General features: G+C 39.8%; 2 protein-coding genes across 2 annotated transcripts; both read left to right on the forward strand.

Annotated features, from left to right (window-relative positions):
* Positions 1-1,695: 1,695 nt before the first annotated feature.
* ftr84 (finTRIM family, member 84) lies at positions 1,696-6,084 on the forward strand. Its single transcript, XM_084557635.1, has 7 exons — positions 1,696-2,379; positions 2,577-2,672; positions 2,753-2,986; positions 3,157-3,313; positions 3,401-3,457; positions 3,553-3,606; positions 3,691-6,084. Exons 1-7 carry the CDS (start codon positions 1,807-1,809, stop codon positions 4,230-4,232), a joined length of 1,713 nt encoding a protein of 570 aa, XP_084413761.1. The 5' UTR covers positions 1,696-1,806; the 3' UTR covers positions 4,233-6,084.
* Positions 6,085-8,247: 2,163 nt separating this feature from the next.
* On the forward strand, positions 8,248-9,320 carry LOC311503572 (uncharacterized protein). The gene has a single exon (XM_084566372.1). It carries the CDS (start codon positions 8,280-8,282, stop codon positions 9,219-9,221), a length of 942 nt encoding a protein of 313 aa, XP_084422498.1. The 5' UTR covers positions 8,248-8,279; the 3' UTR covers positions 9,222-9,320.
* The last annotated feature ends 17,858 nt before the right edge of the window (positions 9,321-27,178 follow it).

Here is a 27,178-nt window from a genome sequence, read left to right on the forward strand (position 1 = left end):
AAGGATGCTGCGTAAATATTTAGGAGAATCCTCAAGAAGATCGTCCTCAGTTTCCTCTTCGTCCTCTGCCTCTCCTCCGTCCGGCCACTCCCAGGCTTTCGCACAATGACGACACGGATGGAGAAACGGAGAGCCAGAAGGAGGGAGGGAGGAGGGAGGAGGGAGGGAGGAGGGAGAGAGTACCAACCAGCACAGTCAATGACATCATAGGTGCTCAGCCCCACTTGTGTGTCTATTCAGTCTCCTTAGTTCCCTATCTCTCTGTACAGACTGGCCTCTGTGGAAGGATTTATCTGGTCCTGAATATATTGCTTGCTTTCATTCAGTTTTTCTAAATATTGGTTAAAGATATTTTTGTTTTAGAGAACAGGCTTCAAAAACAAAGATTATTGTTCACTCCTATATCCCTACAGTTTGTTAAAAACTAAATCCAATTTGTGTATCTGGTATGCTCATTATCCATTTCTCAACTAGCCTCTTACTTTCTCTCTTTTCGCTCGCCTACTGTCATCACAATAACCTTCTTGTTGGCCAAAGATGCGAGTGGCTCTTCACAGAACAAGGAGCTGACACAGTACTGGACAGATACCTCACAGCTTCATATCAGTCGAACTAATCCTACAGACAATAGACAATTAACAGTAAGAGGATTAGAAAATATGAATGTCTATGGCCCTGTTCAGACCTTGAATTAACATCCGTCCCGTTCAATCAGACTACAAGTGGCCAGCTTAAAGTATAGGTGTGAACACACCCAGAACAAATTAAGGATGACGTATGTGAGAGATCCAACCACATTTGGACTGGTCTGAGACGCATTTGACCATATTCCAGTACAGTGGTGAAATTACGATGATTACAAAGTTTTCAGGATTGGAGTTATAATCTAAGCTTTATGCAGGTTTCTAAAATAACAAAATAATAGATAATGTGTAGTATTTTTTTGTTGAGAGAAAGAGAGCTTGTTCCAAAATATGGAAGTAATGACTGTTGATGAATAATTCAAGTTTAATTTGTTGTGTCTTTTTAGTCTATAATAAGATACATCGGTCAGTTGATTCTTTATTTTCTCTTTCAGTGTTTTAATGTCTTAAAAATCATCAAATAATGCTTTCCTAACCAAGATAATTTGAATGATTATATAATATTATCAGCATCTCTTTTGGTGTTACAATGATTTTGTTTTTTTGTGTGTCCCTGTGGGAACTCACATGTTCTGTATTTGTTAACAGGACAAACAGATAAGTTGTTTTGGCATCAGGTACCATCATGAAACTCTCCACTCAGTCAACTGGAAAGCTGAAGGTTCACCTTAGAAGAACTGAATAGTTCAGCTCAATTCCTCACTCGTGATTAAATAGACATTTGGGGAAATTAATGTTAAACAACAGTGGAGCTGTCCTTTGTCCAGTCTTGTGTCTTTTAACTGTATGCTCCTGGCAGCCAGCCGTAGTTTCTCTTTTGGTGACAGCTTGACCTTACTGTGTCAGTTTACCTGAGATTCCTGTTTGGTAAGCAGATTGGATGAAGACATGCAGACCTCAGTACTTTCAGTCAGATGCAGGAAAAGGGGCTGTGTGGGAAGACATCACCTGTCTGTTTATAGTAGAAACAAAGCCTCCCTTTAAATGTCAGCACAAAGCATGTTTGTCAGGTGTAAAGGATCACAATATCTTGTGGATGCACTCTGTCTGGACCATACTGTGAGCAGCAGCACTTGACTTACCATCATTTTGTGGACTTTAACTTATAAACAGTTTGGGAATCTATTCTAATTCATTTCCAGTATCTTTTCCATCCAACATCATGGCTGAATCCGGTTTCCCTTTGCCACCAGAAGCTTTCTGTCCACTGTGCGTGGACACTCCGAGAGACCCAGTCACCATCCCCTGTGGTGACACTTACTGCCTAGAGTGCATCAAGATCTACTGGGATCAGTTTGACCACATGGGTGTGTACAACTGCCCACAGTGTCGTTCCACCTTCACCCCGCGGCCCGTCCTGAAACGTAACCTGCCAGACGTACACCACGAGCCACGGCAAAAGCTTCCGGAGCTCACTCCTTTCCCCTACATGCACCGTGAATCCTTCTGCGATTTCTGCGTTGGCCGTCGCAACAAAGCTGTCAAGTCGTGCCTCATGTGCTTGGCTTACTACTGTGAAACGCATGTCAAGCCTCACTACGAGTCGTCTACCTTCAAGAGGCACAAGCTAGTGGATGAGACCGGTCACCTGGACAGGAAGATTTGCCCTCAGCATGAGAAAGGCCTGGAGCTGTTCTGTCGTACTGACCAGATGTGCATCTGTGTGCTGTGTACTGTCCGAGAGCACCGCAGCCACAACATTACCTCAGCAGAGGAAGAGCGCATCGAGAAACAGGTGAGTTTGAAAGCTGGAGTCAGTATGCCTGGCTCTGAATAACATATTCAGAGCCAGGGTCAGTTTTTCTGTTGTATAGACTACACAGGGGCAATTTAAACTTACTCGTGTCTCATTCCAAAAACACAACTGATGTTACTGGCTTCACTGGAGTGACAATGATTTACGAATCCCGTCTATTTTTGTTTTTCTATTAGAAAGTCCTGGTGGTCACCCAGTCTGAGGTCCAGCACATCATCCAGGAGAGGATGAAGGAGCTACAAGAGCTGAAGCATAATGTCGATGTTCTAAAAGTAAGATCTAACATAGCCATGAGAAAAATGAATGTTATTGTACCTAAATGCTCCTATAAGAAGCTGACTTTACTTTTCAGAGTGGTGCCCACCGAGCACAGGCAGAAAGCGACAAGACCTTCCACGAAATGCTGCAGGCGGTGGAGCGCTGGAAGGCTGAAATCAACCAGATGATAATGGCCAACATGCAAGCGGCGATGTCACAGGCGGAGGGCTACGTGGAGCGCCTGGAGCAGGAGATCCTGGAGCTACAGCGACGGGATGCAGAACTACGACAGATCCTCGAAACGGAAGACAACATTCACTTTCTGCAGGTGCTGGAAGATGATACAGAGCTGCAACAGTTAGCCTTTATTAGTATTTATAATGCAAAACTTTAAACATGTAGAGATGAGTTAATGATATGAGAGCTAACTACATTTCGAATCGTGTTCTTACTTGTTGAAAAAACAAAAAACGACACCCCTATATTTTCTTTAAATAGAATTTCCCAACCCTGTGCGTTCCTCCTGAAGCCATGGTGCCCAAAGTGCTCATCAACCCTCAGTTCTCCTTTGGAGAGATGAGCAAAACAGCCACAGAGATGAAGGAACATCTGGATGACGTATGCAAAAAGGAACTGAGCAAAATCTCCAAGACAGGTTTGTTGCAGCTCTTAATTTTCAAAACTTATCAATACACAGTGAAAACCATACAGCGAGACAACTTAATGGTGTAATATTTCACAGTCAGTGAAACTCCTGTGTACATACTTTTGCCGAGAAATGGAGACAAACGACTCAAAGGTAAGAAGAGTGTGTCAACTGAATAATTTACAGTTTTAAATTAAACACTTTTATACATTTTACACAATAATGTATATGTTTTCAAATCCAAACAGTTCCTTCCAGGGTAGATTTTCAGGAGCCAAAAACCAGAGCAGACTTCTTGAGATGTGAGTAAACTCTTTATGGTTCAGTCCATTCAGTGCCTTTCGCTCTTATCTGAAACGGTGGATAACTGTGGTTGTTTTGATCAGATTCCTGCAAGATGTCATTTGATCCAAACACAGCCTACAAAGAGCTGGTCTTATCAGACGGGAATCAGAGGGTCACAAGGAAGAAAACAGCCCAGTTTTACCAGGACCATCCAGAGCGTTTCGATGGCTTCTCTCAAGTGCTGTGCAAGGAGCCTCTAACTGGTTTCAGATTTTACTGGGAGGCAGAGTGGGGCGGCGAGTTTTCCATAGGGGTGGCTTACAAGAGCATCAGTCGTAAGGGGAAGAACTCGCACAGCCTGCTGGGCTACAATGACAAGTCGTGGAGTCTCCTCTGCTCGGACTCTGGCTACTCTGCGTGGCACAACAAAGCAGACACAGACCTTCCCGACGCACCCAGGGCTACGAGGATTGGTGTGTACCTGGACTACGCGGGAAACACTTTGGCCTTTTACTCAGTGTCAGAGTCTATGGAGCTTATCCACACATTCAAAGCTCAGTTCAGTGAGCCTTTGTATGCTGGCTTTGGCGTGGGCTCCTCAGTCACCCTCTGCCAACTGAAGCAGAATCCCATGCCTTATTGATTCAAAAGGTCTAGAACTCATATTGATATAGATTTTAACATAGATCCAGTACTATATTCAATGTGAAGTTTCAGTATATTTCAGACTGAATCATCAAACAGTTGCTTCTCTATAGAAGTTTGAATAGAGACGAGACAAGATAAGATATGATGACATGTGAAACAGTGACAGAACATGTGGAATAACAGAAGAATTGAAATAGTAAATCAACAATCGGTGTGAAACATTATCATGTTACTATACATTTTTTCTCTCCCTATATATATATATATATATACATATATATTGTGATAGCTACTTTAATGACTAGGCTCTCTGTTATGGTCTTGACTCTATGCACATCACATATTTTAAGATAAGCTTTACATATGAACATCGTGAACTTCCTATTTGTACATGTTTTAACATTGCTTTGTAGGTACCTTAACACCAGGATGAAAAGCAACCATTTGTTGATGCTCTCTGCGATTGGGAGTTTTCAACCCCCACGCTCCGGCTGTCTGGCCTAATGTGATCAGTAGTGTGTTCTGTTGCGGCTGTAACCACCCAAGGTGGAAATCATGTAGTACACCTGTACATCACAGAAGCAAAGGCATAACTTAAACAACTGGAGGTGAGAAACAGCTAAACAATCAGAGGGTGTGAAGTTACTCTTTTATGTCATTATCCCTCTGATCAAAACTTCTAGGATCACATTTTATAGATCCACAGATATCTCCATATTGGCTGTTATTTTCTGGAATGTTTCACCACTCTATACAGATAAAGAAGAGGATGGCAAAAAACTGTTATGACAAAGGTCCAGATATTTACTGAGGAAAATGTGAAAAACTGTGAATCTGATGTGGTTCCTTTCAAGGATGTAAATAACACAACTGGGAGCTGAGTTGCAGTTGTAAACACCAGATTAATGAGAATGATCTTAAAAGCCCTCCTCTTCATCCTGTTACCACTTTGTTTTTTCCTCCGCCCCTCCCCTGGTACCGGGAGCTTCAGAGCTCTGAGAATCAAGATGCACCAGAAAGCTATCAAAACAACTGATACAGAGCTGCTATGCCAAAGAAATACTCTCTTTCAGAACTAAATGCTTTAATAATAATGGAGACCGCGCTCACTATCAGCCAAGACACACAGCAGCCGCTCACCCTGTGGTTCAGAGGTTTACGCCTGAGGAAAATAACAGGATGGACAGTAGCGGGGTATTGTTCCAGGCAGCTATAGCTCTATAGCTCTGCAATAGTGGACAAATAAAAAGGACAATTGCACTGGAGAACACACATGTTGTTGAGACATGTAGTGACATGTAGTGACATGTAGTGGTCCAGGAAATAGCAAATGCCTGACACACAGAAAAGAATCTCAGACACAAGCTGGTTGATGAGGATGAAAGCAGAAGCTATCTTGTCTTTCCCTCAGTATGCCACAGGACGTAGCCATGGATGGGGAGACCAAAGAGAAGGTTTGTTGAGTACACAGCTCCTGGCAGTCCCTCACCGTCTTCATGGTGTTTTCTTCAGGAGACATCCACGGTGAAGTCGTGGCTGTACGGATGATAGCGCAGACATTCATTTTCTTCCTGATAATAAAATACTAATCAATACTTTTGCTTTTGGACGTATTGTAGATGTGTGCTGTAGCAAACCTTACTATACATGTTTAAACAATAATTAATAAATAATATAAGCAACAGGCGCTGGTATCATTTAAAAAGTCTTATTAACTTTTGATTTCTTATCTGAATTTATTGCTTCAGAATTATATGCGAGTATTAGGTTCTGCAAAGGGTCACTGTAATGAGTTTTCCTCATCTTAAGAACCATGCATTTTCTCAATGTAAGAATTTGAACTAAATAAACAGTTCCCTGCATTTGCTCTTATAAAGTCAAAGAGTTTTTAAAAAAAAAAAAAAAAAAATTTCCATAACCAACTAAACTGATTAGTTATCTTTATTTTACATTACATACTGTACTGGGTAGGATTTACCATCACGACAACATAAAATAACACCCTCTTACCTGCAAGGCCTGGCATGAGTCTTCTTCCATGGCTGTACCAGGTAATTTTCAGGACCAGGATCTTTGCATAGTCTTTGTATATTCATACCCTCAAAATAAACATGCTATTGCAGTGTTCTCCCAACGTTTTCCAATCAAGCCAAGCAATAAAAAGCAGAAAAGTAGCTAAAAAGTAGCGTCAAGAGCTACCAAGTAGTTTTCAACTCAATGCCTAGTAGTACTATACTGTAAGATATCTCTCTTTCATATATGTATTAGCATGTGTACTTCAAACTTTGTTTAACAAATAAAGAAACAGTGATTTCCAAATTTCTAACACATTTATTATTATAAAAAATGTTGTATTCAGATTGATTCCATTCAGTGTGCTTGATGGGAGCTGCACACAGTGTTAATTTTAACATTAATCTACTGTCGTCTGTTGCTATTGTTTTGTTATTTTTTTAAATTACTTATTATCTGACATTTTTGCAGAGGCCCACAGAATGGAAATTGTCTCGCTGTGATCAGCTCACATGATTTGCAAGACAAAAGACCCAAAGGGTACACCGCAGCTTTACATTTTTTTCCATAACAGATGCGAAGCACGGCCATGTGTGCTATATGTAAATGTACAGGTGTTGGGGGCCATCAATCAAGTGCAAGAAGGAGCGCCACCTAAGGTCCTCTGTCCCTTCAGCAGTCACACTCTTCAACATCATTTCTTAGCTACACTGCTGGGTCTCCTCAGGACAGCACATCTGTCCATGTCTCAGGAAATGTGCTTATTTGTCATTCTAGCATTTTATTGTGTGTAAATGTGGTCTTTTCTCAAGTGCAATACAGCAGTCTCAGAGTTGAAATATGCAATGCCATCTCAGGTATCATGTAATTTCTGTGCAATATTTGTTTTTGAGAACAAATTTGAGAGCAAAATTTATCATTGTTCGTTATATTGAATGTCCATATGTATATTCAACCCCCAACCACTTCAATCCTTTTCTTTCACTTAACTGAACTTAAAGGGGAACTACTGTTTTTTACAACCTGGACCTTATTTTTGGCATAAAATATGATAATTTACTCACCTTTTGCTGCTACTAGTTTTGCTGAATATTTTTCAGATTCTGAGGTTGTGGACGAACCACAGCGTTATTTAGAGGCTGCGTTTTGGTGCCCCAGTCACTCCCACTATATGGATATACACTGATCTAATTATCTCCCGAACGACTACAAATTACACAAAAGTTATATGGGTGAGTAAACGATCGTATTTTATGCCAGAAATAAGGTCCTGGTTGTAAAAAACAGTAGTTCCCCTTTAAGTTCAGTGCAGATGCAGATATAAATCGGTGCTTGATTCTTGTAAACTCCAGACAAGGATATTGAATAACAAAAGCAACATTTAGACAAAAAAAAGTTCAGTTCATAAAGATGTGCTTATTTAGAGGTTTCTATAATTTAGAGAAACCAGAAAGAGAGGAAACAATCAACTTTAAATTCGCTGCCATCTGCTCCATTCCGTGAAATTATTTTTTTTGTGGCCTTTTTGCTGTTTTTTTTTTTTTGCTTGTGTTCGTGTTGCATTTGATTACAGCAACATTAAAATGAGTTCAAATTCATTTTCCAACATGGATGTAAGCCAAGGTTGTGGCTCCATGGAAGTGCGTGGCTGAGACAGATTGTTACAGAATGTTATGCATGAGAACATCTAAATCTGCTCTTACGAAGAGTTCTATGTAGAGATGGGCCGCCGGGAAGACAAGCAAGTCAAACGGATAATGGGTTTGAATATGAGGAGGCACAACAGAAGGTCTGAGTGCATGCAGTGATAGGATAAATGGAAAAAGGTTGGGGCACGAGGATGAAGGAGAGGCTGGACCAGAGAAATAGGCGTAAATGATCCTGGCCCTGTCTGTGGTTTATCATCCAACCGATAATAAGAATCTGCAACGCTATTTGCACATCATTTCAAATCTTCATTGCACTGCTGTTGGACCAGATCTCCAAACACTGCTCCACACTGTGCCAGGTTTGCAATCCTTAAGATTTAATGGCAACTAGACTGGGGGATTTTGTAGAACATCACGACACAATGATTTCTCGACCTTGTGTTAAACATAACTTCTGTCTTCTTTACAGAGACAAAATGAACATCACTTCTGCAGAGAATGGTTTGTCAAGACACCCCGGTATCATTGACTCTCATCATGCGGCTCTTAGCTTGGCTTCGGTTGCAGTCAACAGCACCCTGGGTCTTCCTTTGAACGGCTATGTCATGTTTCTGATACTGAGAGGAGCCAGAGGGACTTTGGCCTCAGACTTTTTCTCTCTTAACCTGGCCATGTCTGAGACCCTTTTCTCTTTATCCAACCTCTTCTATGTTCTTTTTGTAGAGCTGAAGTCGTCCTTCTTTTTTGAAGCATTCATGTTTTCACTCGGTCTTCTGTTTACGGCCCGCCCTCTTTTCCAGTGCTGGATCTGTGTTGAGTGCTATGTTGGGGTTGTCCACCCAGTGTTTTTTCTTCGGTATAAAGCCCTGAGATACAGAGTGGCCTGTTGTTGTGTCACCTGGCTGACTGCTTTGGTTTCCTGCATCTACTCTAAATTCACCTATTCTAACACTCTGTATCTTTATGGATTTTTCTGCCAAAATGTGCTCTTCTTCTCTGTGAAGCTTTTCTGCTGCCTGTCTGTTGTCAGGGCTCTGAAAAAGCCTGGGCCAGGGGAAACAGCCACAGAGAAGAAGAAGAATAGCAATGTAATGAAGAGAAGGGCCTTTAAAATCATTTTGATTGTTGTGATTTCCATGGCCATTAATTTTGTTTTATATGTGGCGGCTATCCCACTGCAGTGTTGCTTTGATTCAAAGTATTTTACCAGCGCTTTCACTATTTGCACGTGCTTGGCTTTAATAACTGGGTTTATACAGCCTCTTCTCTACCTCCACAGAAATAGAAAACGTATCTACTGTTGTCTTATTCTTTTAGATTAAAACCACTGTAATGTCAGTCAATGCTTTGTGAGAAACTGTCCATGTATGTAATAGTAATAGTGGCTGCAGATCTTTAAGCATTGAATGGTAGGGCACTCTTTCATGTAATAGTTTTTATAATCCATATGTCTGTGAGTGATCTGCATGAATTTGATTATTTGCGTGTTAAATCAGCAGCGCTTGTGCAGGTGTTGCGTTACATGCAAACCTTGCATCCGATGTGATCAGCCTGCATTTCCCAAACAGCACACATTTGTGGTTTGTGTTTATTTCTGTTCACTGATTTGATTAGTAATATCAATAAAATTCTATTAAATAAAATGTTGGCTTTATCTCCCCTCATAATCTGACACATCTGGAATGTTGTTTCCAAGAAGAGCAAATGAATTAAACTACTCGAATTAAAGCATGCTTCAACTAAGAATTTTTATCTTTTTTTTTTTTAATGGTTTACCTTTGCTACAGGTTATGACTTTTAAATAAAACGTGTGTTATGGTCTCTAAGGTTCAATAGACAAATAACATAAAAGGGATGCCAGACAAGAATTGGAGGGTCTACAAAAGGTGTGTTTTATTGAAGTTCAAGAATCCTGTTATGTTTTGTTTTTGTTTTATTTTTTATACCACAAGAGCCTTCTGATTTAAGAGGGGTTGACATTTGGTACCCACTGACCTTGACCCTGAAAGGATGAATTCTAGTCTCAGCTGGCCTCATGGCGTATTTGCTCCCCAACATTCCACCGCATTCTTGAGTCTCCCAAAGAATGTCTAACTCGTGTGGCTTGTCCTGCTGTATGAGGCCTTTAGTCGTGGTGTGTGAATAGATGCTGGCATACTCCATAATAAGTAGCAAACCATTACAAGATTGCTAACAGGCATTTTCTTTGTTTGCAAGATGAGAATACATGTGACTTGTGTATGCCAGCTACATTTCCAAACACTATTTCCCAGTTATTTTTACAAAACCAAGTGCAACATAACTTATCAGTGTTTGTGATGAACAACGTGACTAACCAACATAATAACACAATGGGATGTTGAGTGATCCAGCGCCACAGTTGCCTTTGGTACAATGTATAAATCACTCCCACTAATGAGAATGAGATGTTTGTCAGTAATGCAATGCCATTTGTGATGCAATGAACTCAACATAGCTGCTTTCTCTTAGCTGTTATCACTAATTACTTCCTGTGATTTTAATACCACAGAAGGACAGCTGCAGGGAAGTTATTTTCCAGTAGATGGCGACATTTCAATCTTTTGCTGACTTGCCCAGGGCGTTTTTATTACAGTAAATCAAAAAGTGTATTTAAAACCCCTTTTGTGTGAGTGTGTGTTCAATATGTTTGGTTGAACACAGGGTTGATTAAAAACCACAAGAATTACAGACTGGTGAATCAAGTGCACTTTAGACTCTTAGCCTAGCTCTGGTGATTGATTTAGTTCCCAACGTGGTTCCTGTGTGTTATGTTTTCATCCCCGCTATACCCAAGGAAACAGTATTGAATTGAAATTGAAATTTTTTTTTATTTTATTGTTTTCAGTGGCCAAGCAAACTGTAAACAGTGCATTTAGAACAAAATAATTAAATTGATAATTGCATTAAATTGAACAAAATAATTTTTTTCTTAAACATTTAAGAAAAGCATTTGTACACAATGAAAAAGAGCCACGTACATTGCTGTCACTGAGAACTGAGTTGTTGCTCTTTATCAAGCTGAGAAAATAAACTTGGCTGCTGTACATATTGATCTGTTTAACCACAATCTGCACAACTTCCTCTTCCTCTCATCTTTTCAGAGATGAAACCTTGTCCATTTTGCCTTTTGCACACTCAAAGCACATCAGTGTTAAAGTACATGTCAGACTGTGTCCGGAAACTGGAAACATTATTCATTTGAACTTTTTACCGATAGCGAAATAAAAACAGAACAACCCTGCGATGCAGCTTTTTACCTGCCTGAACAAAAAGGTCTTGAAGCAAAAAACTGTCACACCACTCCTGTTTCAGCCTCTTTACACCAGCTCCTGGTATGTTTTAGAAAGGAGTCACCACCTGTGTCCCCTCAAGAACAGCATTCTGAGAACATAAAGAGAATTTGGAGAACATGCATTCAGTCCTTCATCAGTACAACTGATCAAGTCCTGGAATAAGACCTCCAACACAGTTACACTGGTTCACCCCACGGCTGTGTACTCAGTCCATTACTGTTTACACTGATAACTCATGATTGTGCTTCTAGTCAGGAGGAGAACCTGATCATGAAGTTTGCAGATGATAGCACAGTGGTGGGACTCATCATCAATGAGGAGGCAATGGACAGGTGTTACATATAGACTTGTGTGTGTGTTTGTGTCTCTCTCTCTCACTCGCTCCTCCCTTTGTTCTGCCGATGAGAAGAGGAAGATTGGCTGCCACCTGTGAGCTCCAGAAGAGCTGTGGATTGGAACACCCTCCAGCCAATCAGCCAATCAGAGATGGAGGACACCCTTTTAAAAGCCTCTCTCTCGTTTTGCTCTCTCTCCTCATTGCTTTGTTGTCTAGGAAGGTTTGTGGTGGGGCTGGGGTACCCTGTACATTCACACACATAGGAAGAAGTTGTTACAACACTAGGTTATGGGATGTTGCCACTGATGTATTTTTGTTCTTTTCAGACACTTTTGTAGATAAGATAGTCAGGCCTTTTGTTTCTTTTCTTTCCTCATAGAAAGGTTGAGCTAGGCCCTGTTTTATTGTACTTTGTTTATTTTGTTTGGCACAATCCCCACAGTTCCCTCTTCCCCCAACATTTTGCAAACCTACTTTCGTTGTTTACCTTTTCATTTAAAAATAACAAATAAATCTTTCTTTTTTACTGCCTCCCGTCTTCCCTGAGCTATCTATGTTGGTTGTCAGCATTATTGTTTCTGCTTAAAAAGGGAAACGTAACAACAGAAAAGAGGTTTTTTGTGCACAGATCTCAGAGAAACACAGTTTCATTCTATCTACATTACAGTTGTATGTATGTCAAAATGGCAACGCTTGATTTGATAATGAGACTAACATACTGTATGTAAAAGTAACCCCTGTGTGGCAAAATCTCAGACTACAGGCCAAGCCCAGCTCATTGAGATTTCCTTACAAAGTTATGTCCCCCTAGTCAGTTGAGGACAAAGGAAAAGACAATACAAGTGACCATGAGTTCCCAAAAAAGTCCAATTGTGTCATTTGTTGTGCAGTGATTTACTAAAAATGACTAAACAGTTATGGAGAATACACATTGAGTGAACATTCATTCATTCATCTTCTGTAACCGCTTATTCCTGTGAAGGGTCGCGGGGTCTGCTGGAGCCTATCTCAGCTGTCATCGGGCGAGAGGCGGGGTACACCCTGGACAGGTCGCCAGTCTATCACAGGGCTAACACAGAGAGACAGACAACCATTCACACTCACATGCACACCTACGGCCAGTTTAGAATCTATGAACCTAACCAGCATGTGTTTGGACAGTGGGAGGAAGCTGGAGTACCGGAAGAGAACCCACACAGAGACAGGGAGAACATGCAAACTCCACACAGAAAGGCCCAGTCGGGCCACGGATTCGAACCCGGGACTTCTCGCTGTGAGGCATCAGTGCTAACCACCACTGTGCTGCCCCATTGAGTGAACAATCAGATCAGTATTTCTTCAAATAATGTCTGACACTTTAGAGCAGTCACAATTGTAACACAGCAGGTCAAGTGCCTTACCCTCATGGTGTGTGTAAGAGTGCTGTAGACTTGGTCTCCATCTATAGTGGATGGGTGGAGCTTTTCATAGACTCCATCAGGACCTGCGCTCTGTGGGAATTTAAAATTACAACAGTTGGAAAATAAATCAAACATTCTAAATACAATTATATTTGCTTTTGTGCCAACTTCATTATATGACCATCTGCTCCAGACACAACAGGAGTTATAAGGTCAGTTCCACCACAGTCTTTAGAACTCCTCCATTTTACTTTAAGAAAAGATTTAAACATTGCTCCCAGGTGCTGCACAGGTGGCAGCCCACTGTTCTGAGTGTACACACTGCTGTGTGAATGACTGGATTGAATAAATCGGAGAAAGAATTCCCCCATGAGAGATCATTAAAGGAATAATAATAATATTATTACTACTACTATTAATAATTCTAAAAGAGGACTCTACCGTCCTGACTTACCTCTTGTGCTTCTTCTGGTGGAGAATCAGCACTTGTCACTATTTCTGACGACATAAACATTTGTTAGTATGTCTGAGGGAGACTTTAGTGTTGTTCTCACATTGTGTGCCATGTCTATGATGGCGTGTGTGTCTTACTCTGCTGTCTCTTCACAGTCTTCATGAGCACCAGAAGGACGATCAGTGTGGTTACTGTGGCAGCGAAACCTATGAGAAAATATGTTGCTTTTTCTGGCCAAAGAAAATAAATAAAAAAGAGGAAGATGTATGAAAAAGAAATAGCACATCTCATCATAGTAAGCACAGTTTACTCAACACATAATCAAAGTGAAGAGATACGTGAAGATGACATTTCTCAGAATCACTTCAAATCTGACGCTACAGGCATGGAATAAATACTATTCACAGTCTACAACACAGGCCATGTGTCAAATGAGTCAAACAAGTTTACTTCATACCAGGTACTACTGCTGATGCAGTAGGTGTCATATAAATGGTAGAATATGACACAAGTATATCAGTGGTGATATCCAAGTTACTGGAAGACACAGCAGATGACACTGTTGATCCAACAGTCACTGGTTTAGCAGAAGTCTTGGGAACTGGAAGCTCAGCTGAAAATAAAAGACATAATACACAGTACATTACTTTATTAATTAACTGAGATGTTATTATTTTTTGATAAATGGTGTTTTATTGAAATAAAAATGAAAAACATGAACTTACCATCTATAACTTTAAGATTCGCCTCTATAAATGTGTCAGGGCCAAATCTTTCAACTCCACAATAATATTTTTTGGAATCTGACATTTTAAGATTTTTGAAGATCACATATAACCCTTCTGCAGCATTAATTATCTCTATTCTGTTCTTAGATGTAGTCTTTCTAAAAGCTGCTCTGATGATGATATGTTTGTCTTCTGTACATGGACTGTGACAAAGGTACTTAACATTTTCTCGTACATTACTCCAAGCCCTCCAGTTAGAACATGTAAATGCCACATCTTTCCCAACACGTCCCTCTACTCTGAGAGTCTTCATCTCCACAATACTCAGAGCTACAGAAGAAGAAATAAAGAAAACATTTTCAAGTTGTCATAGTGTCAATGGATACATCAGTTCAAATTTAAACATTTTCATTAAAAGTGATCCATCCAGCATTCATATATGAACTATTGTATGTGTAAGATTACAGAAAAAGTCAACTCACCAGAAAGAAGACAAGCACACACAAATTTAGCTGTCATAGTTAAAATGCGGAGAAACAAAAACGAAATTTGCAAGAGGGATCAGGTCGGTTCTAACACAATCTTTAAAACTTCCCCTTCCTCTAAGAGACCAAAGCTCCTCCATTCAGCCTTTTACATGCACGCACACACTTGACCACACACACAAGCACAATTCAACTATGTAATGTGAAGGACAGGGTTTGTGAATAAAAAAACAACAAAAAGATAGAAATAGGTCAACTGACTAGGACTCTAGGGACATAATTCATCACAATCTCTGGTTTAGTGGACTGTTGTATTTGAAGCATTTCTGAGACTGTCCCTTTAAGAAAAGGGTGTGAATGTGTGCTTTCTTTTTTTAGCCATCTATTGTGGTTACCAGAGTAGTTTTGTGCTCTGCTCTGTTAGAGAGCAACATGAAGTCACAGCAATCAGAACTCAACAACCAGAATGAAAAGCGAATTAAACAAATTCAACTGTAATCTGGTTATGAAAGATGCCACTAAGACTTCAGCCACCAGACTTCTGATTTGATTGAATTCAGCTATAGACGGTTTAGTGACATGGAGAATGTTAAGTATAACATCAAGGTGCATACTTGTTGAGATCAATAGAATGGTACAGCACAGTTAGTAATGTCTTTCACTTCTAGTTGTCTCGCAGTGACGTCTAAGGGGACCTGTTGAATGGGTTAATCAACAGTGGGTTGGCTGGAGATTGTCTCAATGAATTGATTGGTTAGTTCTACTCATGTAATAACATCACCAGTGACCAGTAGATGGAGACATAACACAAAGATTTATCCTTGAGCAATAGACTAGTCAGTGTTTATGGACTGTTACAACCTGACATTGCCTGTGTTGGTAATGAGTTTGGGTCTAGAACAGACACTCCATAGCTTTCCATACCATTGGATGTAACTAACTTTAGTGTAAATAAAAAAAATAAACTGGCTCCTCATAGTCATCTGGTTCAGTACAGTGTCACTGGAGCTGGTAAGATTTACAATTCAACAATACAATTTGAACTTAATATTCAAGTGGTGCAATGTCGTAGCTCAACATTTAAATTAAATTAACTCACTCATTTAAATTCAAAATTCAATTTCCCTCTCACTGAAATCACTTGTGTTCCTGAGTAGTTCCCTCTCCATGGAAACCATCGGCAGTCCATTCAGACCTCCCTGAAACATTTCACTTCACAGGAATTTCCTGACAAAAGAACATTAGTTCAAGACCTCCAAGAGCTGTTGAAAAAATACAGCTTTAATATGAGACTCTATGAGAATAGTCCGAGCCATGTCAGTATGGCAGCAAATCACCCTGATTTCTGGGTGATTTTCTTCTGAGCATGGACTGAAGTACTGAGGTACTGAGGTACTGAACATTATATCTTACATCTGTTAAAGCGTTCTAGTTTGAACATGTAGCTGTCACCCTTTAACCAACCTGTTTCCCTGTGTTTTGTCTTTATCTCAGAAATACTCAGCGCTACAAATAGAAACATTCTGTCATCGGGCGAGAGACGGGGTACACCCTGGACAGGTCTCCAGTCTATCACAGGGCTAACACAGAGAGACAGACAACCATTCACACTCACATTCACACCTACAGCCAACTTAGAATCACCAATGAACCTAACCAGCATGTCTTTGGACGGTGGGAGGAAGCTGGAATACCTGGAGAGAACCCACGCAGACACAGGGATAACATGCAAACTCCACACAGAAATGACCAGTAGGCCTGGATTTGAACCCAGAACCTGTGCTCCACCACCACGCCACTGTTCCACCCCAAACAGAAACAAATGAAAAATTTTTAAGTTGTCATAGTGTTGTCAGTTAAATTGTAGATATTTCAGTTAATACTGGTCCACTTTATTATTTTAGTATATTTTTATAGGCTAATCTTCACTTTTAAGCCAAAGCATTTATACACAGGTTATTGTATGTGAAACATAGCAGACGAAGTCAAATCAGCAGAAAGAAGATAAACTGATACATTTGTTACACATAAGGAGAAAACAGGAACAGCCTGACACAGGAACAACTCAGAAAACATGAAGAACAGCACAAGGTGTTGACCTGACCTCCAAATTCACTAGATCCCAAACTGATCAAGTATCTGTGGGATGATCCACAGAGACCCCTCCCTTCAACCCATAGGACCCAAAGGCCCCCACTAACAACATTCTGTTACCAGACACCACAGGACACCCTCAGAAGGCCCAAGTCCATTCTCTGATGAGTCACAACTGTTTTGGAGACACAAGGGAGACCTCCTTGTGCCTTAAATTGCCCCCTGGGGACAAATAAAGTTTTCTGAATCTGAATCTACACAATATTAGGAAGGTGGTCATAATGTTATGCCCAATAGGTGTAATTAACCATAATCTGGTATTTAGGCCAGTTTCAAAAGCAGTGGTAAATTATGCTTTTCTAAATGAGTTTAGAGTGCTGTAGACCTGGTCTTCATTCTTTGTGGATGTGTGGAGAACTTGAAATTGTAAAGAGAAAAAGAAAGTTGTAAAACATCATTACCACCACTTAAAGCACTGATCCAAAATTCATGACCACATAGTTGACATCCTCATTAGTGGCATGAATATCACAAAGACAGCTGTGTGTGTTATTAAGATCCACTGATTTGTTGACAACAATACAAGGATACAGTTGTACAGTTACCTGGAATATTAAACCGATTAGGGCTACAATAACTGAGTTTAAACTGTTGTTCTTTTCCCGATTCTCTGTCTCACATAGTGTTACAGTGTTGGATGTTTGTAATAAATGTGTCCAGAGTTTCAAATAATTAGATAAATGTATGTAAAGGTAATTCCTGTGAGCTAAATTTCAGATTTCAGACTGAGCTGAAGGCTCTGTTCCTAACACACAAGCTCGCAAACTCAGCTCATTACAGATTTGTCTTTACACTGTGTTAAATGCCCCAGTTGCGTAGGGGGGTGACCGGGGTATAAGTGTCCTGTATTTATATTTATTGACTAAAAATGACAGAATAGCTAAATGCTGAAACACACATGACAACAATATTTGATCAAATGATGTGGGACCGTTTTGAGCATCAGAGTCTGCTGTCCTGACTTACCTCATGTGCACTTTGTTGTTGAGAGTCGGAAGTTGGCACAACATCTGAAAATAGCAATATTCGGTAAAATATATATGCATACACACACACACACACTGCCTGGCCAATAGCTTTGATTTACAGCACACATTCTCTGTGGCATAAGCTTCTGCAATGTCACCAGATTTATTTCCATCCAGTGTTGCATTCATTTTTCACCAAGATCTTGTATTGATGATGGGAGAGTCTGACCACTGCGCAAAGCCTTCTCCAGCACATCCCAAAGATTCTCAATGGGGTTAAGGTCTGGACTCTGTGGTGGCCAATCCATGTGTGAAGATGATGTCTCATGCTCCCTGAACCACTCTTTCACAATCTGAGCCCCATGAATCCTGACATTGTCATCTTGGAATATGCCCGTGCCATCAGGTAAGAAAAAATCCACTGATGGAATAACCTGGTCATTCAGTATATCCAGGTAGTCAGCTGACCTCATTCTTTGGGCACATAATGTTGCTGACCCTAGACCTGAGCAACTGCAGCAACCCCAGATCATAGCACTGGCCCCACAGGCTTGTACAGTAGACACTAGGCATGATGGGTGCATCACTTCATCTGCCTCTCTTCTTACCCTGATGCCCCCATCACTCTGGAACAGGGTAAATCTGGACTCATCAGACCACATGACCTTCTTCCATTGCTCCAGAGTCCAATCTTTATGCTCCCTAGCAAACTGAAGCCTTTTTTTCTGGTTAGCTTCACTGATCAGTGGTTTTCTTAAGGCTACACAGCTGTTCAGTCCCAATCCCTTGAGTTCTCTTCACATTGTACGTGTGGAAATGCTCTTACTTTCACTATTAAACATAACCCTGAGTTCTATTGGTGTATTTCTTCGATTTGATTTCATCAAACATTTAAGTGATCTCTGATCACGATCAATCAGATCACATTTCTTCCTGGAAGACGATGGTTCCCCACTGTCCTTTCAGTTTTTAATAATGCGTTGGACAGTTCTTAACCCAGTTTTAGTAGTTTCTTCAATCTCCTTAGATGTTTTCTCTGCTTGATGCATGCCAATGATTTGACCCTTCTCAAATAGACTAACATATTTTCCACAACCACAGGATGTGTTTTTAGACATGGTTGTTTACAGTTTTTTTCAATCGCTAACAAGCGCTTACCCATACTAAAGATATTTTTTCTAAACTCTTAACACAAATTCACACCTACAAAACACAATTGGCCAAATGGATAATTTTCTTGTCAAAAACACATTTTGTTAAATATATACTAACTCTTCATTTCAAAATAGAACACATCTTTCTCTGCACACACCAACTTTATACCAAAACACTGGAAATATGACTCAAAATGAAATTATTCTGTCAAAGAATAACACTTGTTTTCACTTCACAAGGTACATGCAGTGAATCAAAGTACACCAGGTTTCAAAATACTGGCTATTGTTGACATTACAAAAACTGCATAGACTTTTATGCTTCATTTTTACAAGTATTTGCATGCAAAACATGCAATCCACTGTTTTTTACACTAAATTTCTTGGTTGGGAACTGTATGTCCACATGTAATGTTCACATTCAAAAGCATTCCAGTAAAAAGCAAATAATTTTTTTTCCTTTACTGTTTACTACAGGAGGTACAGTAGAAATACTGTTTACAGTATGATAGAACAGAAAAAGTTTTACAGTATTGCTTACAGTACAGCAACAAAATATCCATGAAACACACAAGAGCATTCTGAACAAAAAATACAACAGGAAAAAGCCCAGATAAAGAAAAGGGGGGACTAAAAAAAGCACAAAATTACTGTATCTAATCTTCGCGATCTTCACGGTTAGGCCACATGTTTTCATCAACATCGCATCTGATATTATCCAAGGTGATGCACCTGGGATAAAACTGCTTGGTATGTCGGATCCACCCTTGGCAATCATCAACTGTGATGTCCCTGCAGCCAGCATCCATGGCTTCCAGGAGGGACATCTGGTCATGTGGCTGACGGTCATAAACCTTCCACCTCCATGCAGAAAACAACTCCTCTATGGGGTTGAGGAACGGTGAATAGGGTGGAAGGAAGAGACGTACCAGTCTTGGGTGGTGAAGAAGTAAACTTGAAGGGACATTGAAATTGACACGTCTGGGGCAATTCCAGCCATATGTTGATCTCTCCTGCCTCTGCTCCCCTGCTGATCAGAGTTTCCTGATCATACTACCTGAGTGTCACTCCTTTGTCCTTTTGTCCTTTTGTTCTGACCACGTCTGGGAGCCACCTCTGCCCCTCCGCTGAGTTTACCCTCCTGTGTAAAGTTGCCCTCGACTGACCAATATGCAACCACACCTGGGGACAGGGTATATCTGTGCTCTGGCCCTACATTCAGGGTCAGTCTCCGGTCTCAGACCCACTCTGTGTCGGTAGGCTCACCATGACCTGGAACTCCAATAAACTTGCACCACTTCAGCAAACTTGGAACTAGACTTGGATGTTTTTTTTCTTCAACAGTGGACTTCAAACCATGTTGTTAGCGATTGAAAAAAACTGTATTATCAGCTGAGATATGTTGTTTTTGAACTGATATCATTGCAGAAGAAGAGGTTTTTATACTGTATCTAAGGTTTGGAATATTGTTTTTGCTATTGTTGGATGTTGTGTGTTAACATTCGTAAATAATACAAAAACAATCCATAATTTTGTTGGGAGGTACAGCTGGTCTGTTAAGAAAATGTAAGCATTGTGAAAATGTGTTCATTGACTGCATATTGTGTGAAAACAACATGAAATGTGTGAATGGTATGGCCACAAAAGTCCGATGCTGTGCTAATTGTGTTTAGAGTTTTGAAAATGTGACCACTGATTGGACAAACGCTTGTTAGCGACTGAAAAAAACTGTAAGAAACGAGAAGCTACTCATTGCATCAGTTGGAGTTAAATAACTTGTTGCCAGCTGAAAGATAATCATCCATGCAGTAATTATCCAATAGGAGTAATTATCCTTTATTTGGCCAGACAGTGTATATATGAAGGGGGCTTTAATATTTCTACCACATCATGTGGAATACCTGTAATGGTGTTTGTGTCTTACTCTTCTGTCTTTTCACTGTCCTTACAAGCTTCAGCAGAACCACCAGTGTGGTTACTATTGCAACGATGCCTGTGATGAAATACAGTACAGTTCCTGGCAAAAGAAAAGGGAAGTGGAAGATATATGAAAGGAGGTGTTCAGCCTGTCTCCGTGTGTTTCAGAATAGAATCTATTAATTATTGATAAAATATTTGTCTCAGTAAACTGATAACTGTACTGCAGTACAACTACACTCTGAATTTCTAATATTGCTAAACATAATCTATGAGTAAAAGTAAAAGCAGGGCGCTTCATACCATATCCTTGCAATGCTGGAGAAGTAGGTGTCTTATAAATGGTATAATATGAGACATTCAAATCTGAAGAGATGTCCATCTCGCTTTGAGACATAGTGGTGACTGATGTCTGAGGAACTTGAAGTGCAGCTGAAAACAATAACATGCATCACTTTATTAACTAGCTGAGATGACCCAGACTGAACATTATTTTACTGAAATGAAAGTGAAATGCAAGAAGTTACCTTCTAAAACTTTGAGATTCACCTCTATGTACGAGTCATGGCCCCACCTCTCAACTCCACAGTAATATTTTCTGGAATCCAACCGTTCAAGATTAGTGAAGACCACAACTAAACCTTCCTCTGTGTTAGCTACCTTTATTCTGTTCTGATGTTTGGTCTCATTGAATTCTGCTTTGATGATTATATCTTCATCTGCTGAACATGGACTTTCACAAAGGTACTTAACATTGCGTTGTACATTGTCCAAACGTTCCAGTCAGAGCATTTAACTGTCACATTTGTGCCGACATGTCCCACTATGTCAGCAGCCTTAATCTCCAACATAGTCAGAGCTACGGGTGAGAAACAAAAGAAACACTTTTAAGTTTTGGTAGTGTTAACACACCAAATGTGGAATTTTTATTCATTTTTGTATTCAGTCAATTTTAACATTTTAATATCAAAGGCATTTTTTTGCTTCAGTGCATTTACACACAAGCTAATGTATATGTGAGATTATAGAAAAAGACAACTCACCAGAAAGAAGACAAACGAGACCCAAGTGGGCAAGACGTAGCATTTTACAACAATAGTCTGGAACTTCCTCTCACCCTTTTAGATAACAGCTCTGTCACACACACAGAGACAGACAGACAGACAGACAGAGAGCACACTGTATCATGAAGCAACATACAGTCAGAGCAACCTTGTGCTACAGAGTTTTAGATCATAAATACACATGTGGACAAAATTTCTGTTACCCTGCTGTTAAAGAAAGAAGTAACTTGAAAGCAATGATAAATAAACAATTACTGCACATAATGAAAATCAGATATTACTTAAACTGTGGTTCAACAGAACCATCCTAAAACTTAAACTAATGAAACTGTCCTGTGCAAAACTGATGGTACCCCTAGAATAGATATTATTATTATAAAACAACATAAAAATACTTGCGACTTTTTTCTTTATGTATGGATTTACTTAGTTAGATGAAATGTGTATTTCTTCCTGTCTCTGCAATTTTAATTTTCTGACAAACATACTGTGAGTTTATTACTTTACTATTATTTTAAAGCTGTCTTTCTTTTATAGGTGTTTATATGTGTTTAGTTTTTGTTGACTTGTTTACTTTGTTAAATATTTAAATAAATAAATGTATAGATTGACAAGTGTCATCTTAGGAAGGGTGTCCTGTGGTGTCTGGTAACAGAATGCTGTTAGTGGGGGCCTTTGGGTCCTATGAGTTGAGGGGAGGGGCCTCTGTGGGTCATCCCACAGATACTTGATCAGTTTGGGATCTAGTGAATTTGGAGACCAGGTCAACACCTTATACTGTTCTTCATGTTTTTTGAGTTGTTCCTAAACCGTTTTTGTGTGTGTGTGTGTCTGTGTCAGGTTGCATCCTGCTGGGGATGGCTGCTGCCATCAAGGAGTGTCATTGCTATGGGGTGGTGGTGTCTGGTGTGGTCTAGGTGGGTGCTACATGTCTAAGTAACATCCACATGAATGCCAGGTCCAAAGGTTTCCCAGCAGAACACTGAATTGTCATAAGATGGTCGATGTTGTTTATTTCTCCAGTCAGTGGTTTTAATGTTATGGCTGATCTGTTCATATTTCCGTACTTTCTACTTTGTTTTTATTTGACAACTTTAGTTACGGTTACTTTTGATCATCTCACAAGCCCTCAGGTTTATCTACTGTCCCTGTTTATAGACTGTATACAAGTACTTATACAACCCCTGGCAAAAATTATGGAATCACCAGTCTTTGATTCCATAAATTTTTCCCTCTGCCTGGTCTAAAAAAGTTACTGTTACTGACTACCACAATTTTTTTTTTATTGATTTCTTTTAGTGTTTCTTAAAGCCAGAAAGTTGCCATTTTAAATGACTTTAGTTTTGTGTCATGTCTGTGATCTGCTTATTTTCTACAAAAATAAACAACTGAATGAACTCCCTCCAAGACTGGTGATTCCATAATTTTTGCCAGGGGTTGTATACTAGCTCCACCCTCAGCTGCTACAGACATACTGATACTTAATAGTAATATTTATAACAGTGTAACTATGTCATATAGAATATAAATAATAGTAATACATGCGCAGTAGATAAAGGAAACAAACCTGTATATTTTCAAGTGAGGCCAGAACATTTTTATAGAAAGCAGTTGTCACCAGAAAGGGAAGTGACACCCGGGGTACAAATGAGAGGGGGATACAGAAAGCAACAAAGAAAGAGCAGACAGAGAAAGCAAAGGGGGGCTAATAGCAGAGGAAGTGAAAAAGTGGTCTTTAATACCTTGCAATACATCAATCAAGCATAACATTATGACCACCTTCCTAATATTGTGTGTGTGTCCTTTGTGCCTCCAAAACAGTTGTGACTAATCAGAGAATGGACATGGGCCTTCTGAGGGTGTCCTGTGGTGTCTGGTAACAGAATGTTGTTAGTGGGGGCCTTTGGGTCCTATGGGTTGAGGGGAGGGGTCTCTGTGGATCATCCCACAGACACTTGATCAGTTTGGGATCATTTTTGTGTGTGTGTCTGTGTCAGGCTGCATCCTGTTGGGGAGGTGCTACATGTAACATGTACAAGTAACATGAATGCCAGGTCCAAAAGTTTCCCAGCAGAACATTGAATTGTTTCAAGATGGTCATTGTTATTTACTTCTCCTGTCAGTGGTCATAATGTCGTGCTTGATCGGTGTATATTTCCACTCTGTTACATTTCAGAGGGGAGTATTGTACTTTCTACTCAACTGTTTTTATTTGACAGCTTTAGTTACGGTTACTTTTCATCATTTTACAACTCCTCTGATTTATCTGCTACAGACATACTGATGCTTTAGTAGTAATGTAATTATGAGATATAAAATACAAAGAATAATAATACATGGAAAACAAACCAGTTTATTTATTTTAAGACTGTACAATACTGCTGATAATACTTTTAATGAAGCGTTTTCATGCAGAACCTTTACATGTAATGATGTATTTTTCATTTATTGGTATTTTTACTACAAAAAGGACCTGAAAACCCTCTTTTGTGTGTGTGGGTGTGTGTGTGTGTGTTCAATATGTTTGGTTGAACATGGGGTTGATTAAAGACCACCATAATTACAGACTGGTGAATCAAGTGCACTTTAGACACTTAGCCTAGCTCTGGTGATTGATTGAGTTCCCAACGTGGTTCCTGTGTGTTAAGTTTTCATCCCCACTATACCCAAGGAAACACTTTTGAATTTTCTTTTAATAGTGATGCATTTTATCATTTTCATTGGCAAAAGAAACAGCATGGTTAGGAAATTGTTCAAAATGTTTTTCTTCTTAATCATTTAAAGTAAAGCATTTGTACACAATGAAAAAGACAAGAGCCCACGTACATTGCTGTCACTTAGAATTGAGTTGTTGCTCTTTATCAAGCTGAGAAAATAAACTTGGCTGCAGTACATTTTGATCTGTTGAAGCACAACTTCCTCTTCCTCTCATCCTTTCACAGATGAAACTTTGTCAATTGTCCAAAAATAAAGGATATGGGAAACATCATTCATTAGAACTTTCTACCGATAGCAAAATGAAAAACAATAACCCTGTGATGCAGCTTTTTACCTGCCTGAACAAAAAGGTCTTGAAGCAAAAAACTGTCACACCACTCCTGTTTCAGGCTCTTTACACCAGCTCCTGGTATGTTTTAGAATGCAGTCACCACCTGTGTCCCCTCCATGTCGACTCAAGAACAGCATTCTGAGAACATAAAGAGATTTTGCATTCAGTCCTTCATCAGTACAACTGATCAAGTCCTGTGGTTCAGGTTAGTCCAATCAAAGTTGCAGCAGAACTGTGTGAACTGTGTTTTACCATCAAGAGTGCTGTAGGCTTGGTTTGGATCCATCGTGGATTGTTGGAGCATTTCATAGTCTCCATCAGGACCTGCACTCTGTGGGAATTTGAAATAAAACATTAACCAACACTGTCACTAAAGATGCAGCTATCCAGACTCTGGTTTGTCTGAATTCAGCTGTAAGCATTTCAGTGACATTTTGAATATTGGAAAGACAGAGCTGTCAGGTAGTTGAACTGCTGAGATCAATAGATGGATCCAGCTCTGTGTTGTATAGTTACTAATTTCTAGGTTTGTCTATTTAAGAAGCCTTGAAAAACCAAACTAAACTAGTGAGAAGTTTGGACCAAAATACTGGAGTTTAAAGTCTGCATTGGGAATAACACCCCCACATGAACACATCAAACACAGTTCTGTTGGAATACTGTGTATATATTTTTGTATTTTTTGTATTTTTGTATTTTATATATAGTTCCTATATTTATTTATTTTATGAGGCAAATTCCTTGTATGTACAAACATGCTTGGCAATAAAGTCTTTTCTGATTCTGATTCTGATTCTGAACACAATTACGCTGAGCACTGGTTCACCCCACGGCTGTGTACTCAGTCCATTACTGTTTACACTGATAACTCATGATTGTACTTCTAGTCAGGAGGAGAACCTGATCATGAAGTTTGCAGATGGTATCACAGTGGTGGAACTCATCAACAATGAGGAGGCAATGTACAGGAAAGAGGTGAAACAACCTGAGGAGGGCTGGGATGATTGTCAACTTCAGAAAGTCTCAACCTGAGCACATGCCCCTTTGTGTCAGAGACCCCTCTCATCCTCTCAATAAACTCTATGAACTGCTGCCATCAGGAAAATGGCACCAGAACATCAAATGCAGGACTAACAGACTGCTCAACAGATTTCTCCCACAAGCTAGACTGGTGAACTACTGATCTCACCCAGGAAGGGCACATCTTTAGCATTTTAACTTTTACTTATTTTGCTAAGTCTGCACAGATCTCAGAGAGAAACACAGTTTCATTCTGTCTACATTACAGTTGTATGTCAAAATGACAATAAAGCTTGATTTGAAAATGAGACTAACATACTGTATCTGTTGATGGACCAACATTTGCAGAGGCTAGACTCAAATATCTCAAAAGTGCATCTGAAGAGAGGAGTGTTACTGCTATTATGTAAAAATGATTTTTCTGATATGCACATTAGATTAGATACAGCTTATTCATTACAGTGAAATGTTGATTATCAGATGTAACTACGGCATGTGGTAATGCTAAGCTATGGAGTATTATTCATTCATTCATCTTCTGTACCCGTTTAGTCCTGTTAAGGGTCACGGTGGTCTGCTGGAGCCTATCCCAGCTGTCATCGGGCGAGAGGCAGGGGTACACCCTGGACAGGTCTCCAGTCCATCGCAGGGCCACACATAGAGAGACAGACAACCATTCACACTCACATGCACACCTACAGCCAATTTAGAATCACCAATTAACCTAATGAGCATGTCTTTGGATGGTGGGAGGAAGCTGGAGTACCTGGAGAGAACCCACGCAGACACAGGGAGAACATGCAAACTCCACACAGAAAGGCCAGTCGGCCCATGGATTCAAACCGGTGACCTTCATGCTGTGAGGCATCAGTGCTAACCACCTCGCCACTGTTCCGCCCGCTATGGAGTATTATATTATATTAATATTATTAATAATAATAATAATAGTAATAATATAATGTGTACTTTAACACTGATGTAGTTTCAAACAATTAACATGCTTTAGATAATTTGAACTGTAAAACAACAAACAACTAGGGTTAGAAATCTGATATATAAAAGGATGAAAAGGGGATAGCACTTTGACTGACTATTAAAAGCAGATAAAACATTACAGTTTTTTCCAGTTGCTAACACACTAAAATGAATGACATGGATAGCACAAATATTAAAACCTCATCTCAAATCTCCAAAACTTTAAACACATTTTCTGCTTTACACACATTTTGCAATTC

This window comes from Chelon labrosus (genome assembly GCF_963514085.1).
Source record: "Chelon labrosus genome assembly, chromosome: 2".
In the NCBI taxonomy this organism is placed as follows: Eukaryota; Metazoa; Chordata; class Actinopteri; order Mugiliformes; family Mugilidae; genus Chelon; species Chelon labrosus.

Bases quoted from the DNA above. Each gene is read 5' to 3' on its own strand.
- LOC311503572 (XM_084566372.1), top strand. From the start codon at position 8,280: ATGGCAACTAGACTGGGGGATTTTGTAGAACATCACGACACAATGATT.
- ftr84 (XM_084557635.1), top strand. From the start codon at position 1,807: ATGGCTGAATCCGGTTTCCCTTTGCCACCAGAAGCTTTCTGTCCACTG. The intron at 2,380-2,576 runs GTGAGTTTGAAA...TTTTTCTATTAG, and splicing joins AAGAGCGCATCGAGAAACAG to AAAGTCCTGGTGGTCACCCA. The intron at 2,987-3,156 runs GTGCTGGAAGAT...TTCTTTAAATAG, and splicing joins ACAACATTCACTTTCTGCAG to AATTTCCCAACCCTGTGCGT.